The sequence below is a fragment of the Austrofundulus limnaeus genome, unplaced genomic scaffold (assembly GCF_001266775.1).
Source record: "Austrofundulus limnaeus strain Quisiro unplaced genomic scaffold, Austrofundulus_limnaeus-1.0 Scaffold50, whole genome shotgun sequence".
NCBI classification, from domain to species: Eukaryota; Metazoa; Chordata; class Actinopteri; order Cyprinodontiformes; family Rivulidae; genus Austrofundulus; species Austrofundulus limnaeus.
The window spans coordinates 1,651,420-1,653,853 of NW_013952452.1; the positions used below are offsets into that span (position 1 = coordinate 1,651,420).

Sequence of the window (2,434 nt, forward strand, 5' to 3'; positions counted from 1 at the left end):
ATTGTTAGGCGATGGTCCTCTTTTGCATGTGACTAACCTGTTTGTCCATGTGGAGGCAATGCTTATAAGTTGAAACAAATGATTAGGCTAACAATGGAGAAGTCCATTGTAAAATACATTTGTTGTTTTTTTATGGTTTATTTGAATATTCTGCAAAAAAAGACAAACTGACACAAGGAAGCATTATTTACAGCTAAACGTCTCACAGTTTTTACTGTTTTAAGGCCTAAAGTGCTCAGGTTTTTGTTTATGATTTTTTTTCTAACTACAGAAAACTATGCCAAGCATGAATAAATGCACTCCCACCTGCCAAACTGCCGGGCCGCTGCAGCGTGGCCGTAGCGTAGAGCTCGTGTGAGATCTTGTACTGGTCCGAGGCGTGGTGAGCTGCCAGGCGTTTGGGAGACAGAGTGGCATAGCTTCCTATGCCCGAACTCATCTGCAAAGACATTTTCAGTCAGCTTTTTATTAGTCTGCACTTTGCATTAGTGTAAAAAAAAAAGCTCAGTAAAAAATAAAATAGAATATTAACTTTGTCGTCCATTTCGTTTCTATAAATTGCTAATTCATTTCAAGCATCTAACAAGTCTAAAAAGAACATCTATGAAATCACTCTATGGATGCACAACAGAATCACTTCTTTTAACAATTTTGCAAAAAACAAAAAAGTCTAAATTAAAAGTTGGGTTCCGTGGGATGTTTTTCTGCAGACGTATTAATGAAGAAAACTAACATTAAGTAAGTAAAGCAAAGTTTTATTTATWTAGCGCCTTTCACAGAAATAAATTCACAAGGTCCTGTACATTCAGGGTATGGGGGGAGGGGGCAGTTAAGAAACACCCATTCAAGAAGACATACAAGGCAAACRTGGGGRAACAGGYGAAACCGGTCATGCAGCAAACACAGTTGCGCTACCTTTAACAACAGAAAAACTAAAAACCACACAAGGGAAGATGAGGAAAAAAAACATTAAAAGACATTAAGTGAATGACACTATAAATACAGCTAATGAGCATACTCTGGATAACTACWCTTGTTTTACTATAAATCTAAATGTGTCGGTGAAATCCAGGAGTTAAATCCGGTACCTGGTGAAGGGGGGACGATGATAAGCCGGTCCCTCCTCCTGTACCTGTGGAGTTGGACGGAGACGCCACCCTCAGGGGGGACCCCCCTCCTGCTGTTGTCACAGCGACTGTAGTACTGGATAACAGAATAATAGTTTTAGCTCAGTGAAAAAAAGTATTTGTGTTTTCCCCCATTTCTTCACTGTTCTTTCCCCTTCAGGTTTTTTTACCTGTATGACTTGGCCAGTCGATTAGCAGATGACTGTTTGCTGGGAGAGGAAGAGGAGGAGGAAGAGGAAGGGAGGCGTTGACCGGTAGAGTGCCCCGGTGCATCGGAGGCTGATCCCAGGCGTTGGTGTTTACTGGGGGAACCGCCTCCTCCGGACAGAGGGGAACTGACACGCTGGGTGGGTAAAGTCGAGCTGGAGTAGTAGATTCCTGAGCAACAAGAAGGAGAATTCAATAACTGCAACCAAACAAAACAGAAATGTAGTGAGGGAGTACAGTTCCAGCTGATAACAGTGATTTATGAGTCAAAGACAGAAGAAAAGAGCTGACTCAGCAGTTAGGGCAAAGCACGTAATGAGAATGAGTCAAAATAATAATGTCACCTCTGCGTTCCAACTGTGCTCCACTAATTTCAGTCAAATGTATGATTAAGAACATGCTTACCTGATCCTGCCCCAGTTTGTGATTGTTGTTGCTGGGCTGCACGACTGGAYGTCACCTGAGGGAAGATGGGAAAGGCTATAAAAAATGTTTAAAAGGAGGTGATGGGGAAGGGAGAATTTAGGAAGAGGGCTGTAGATAAAATGAATAGTGACCATAAAAATCTGTATGCCTGCTGAGACCAGTAAAGCTTTTTAGGAGTTTAAAAATTAAGCAAAAGGAGCTAAAGATGAAAAATTTTCCCCACGGGGGCAACTGCACCCCTCATAAAAGAAGACCTCTAACTTCCCCGATGTCAAATGGAATAAATGAGGTCCTTACTACACCACTTGCTCAAAGTAAAACAAACAAAATGAAGCAGATTGTAACCTTGTTTGTTCTCAAAGAGACCATTTCAAATAACAGAGCAATGATGCAAAGAACACATGATTAATGCAGAATGAGTCAAACTGCAGACCCCTGCTCTAGAGTCAGGACCAAAACTTCCCACATGAACAGTTTCTTCCACTGTGCTGTTGGACTCATGAAGTCCAGGGACCACCACTGATTGGACCCCCATTACATTACATTAATATAACGTATTATGTGTTATGCTAATGCAATTTTGGACAAATACATAGCTCCAATTTTTAGCTAGTTTCCATTAAACTTTCTTTTTTTTTCAAACAAAACAAATAATTTTACATACAATATACAAT

At 40.7% G+C, this 2,434-nt stretch overlaps 1 protein-coding gene across 1 annotated transcript in view; it reads right to left on the reverse strand.

The window, feature by feature from the left end:
• Positions 1–2,434, reverse strand: part of ctnnd2a (catenin (cadherin-associated protein), delta 2a) — a gene marked incomplete at its 5' end in the record, with an annotated part of 234,924 nt that overhangs the window by 173,577 nt on the left and 58,913 nt on the right. Inside the window, 4 exon segments of the mRNA XM_014008486.1 lie at positions 307–439; positions 1,089–1,203; positions 1,298–1,505; positions 1,740–1,794. Of these exon segments, the coding sequence (XP_013863940.1) occupies positions 307–439; positions 1,089–1,203; positions 1,298–1,505; positions 1,740–1,794 (511 nt within the window).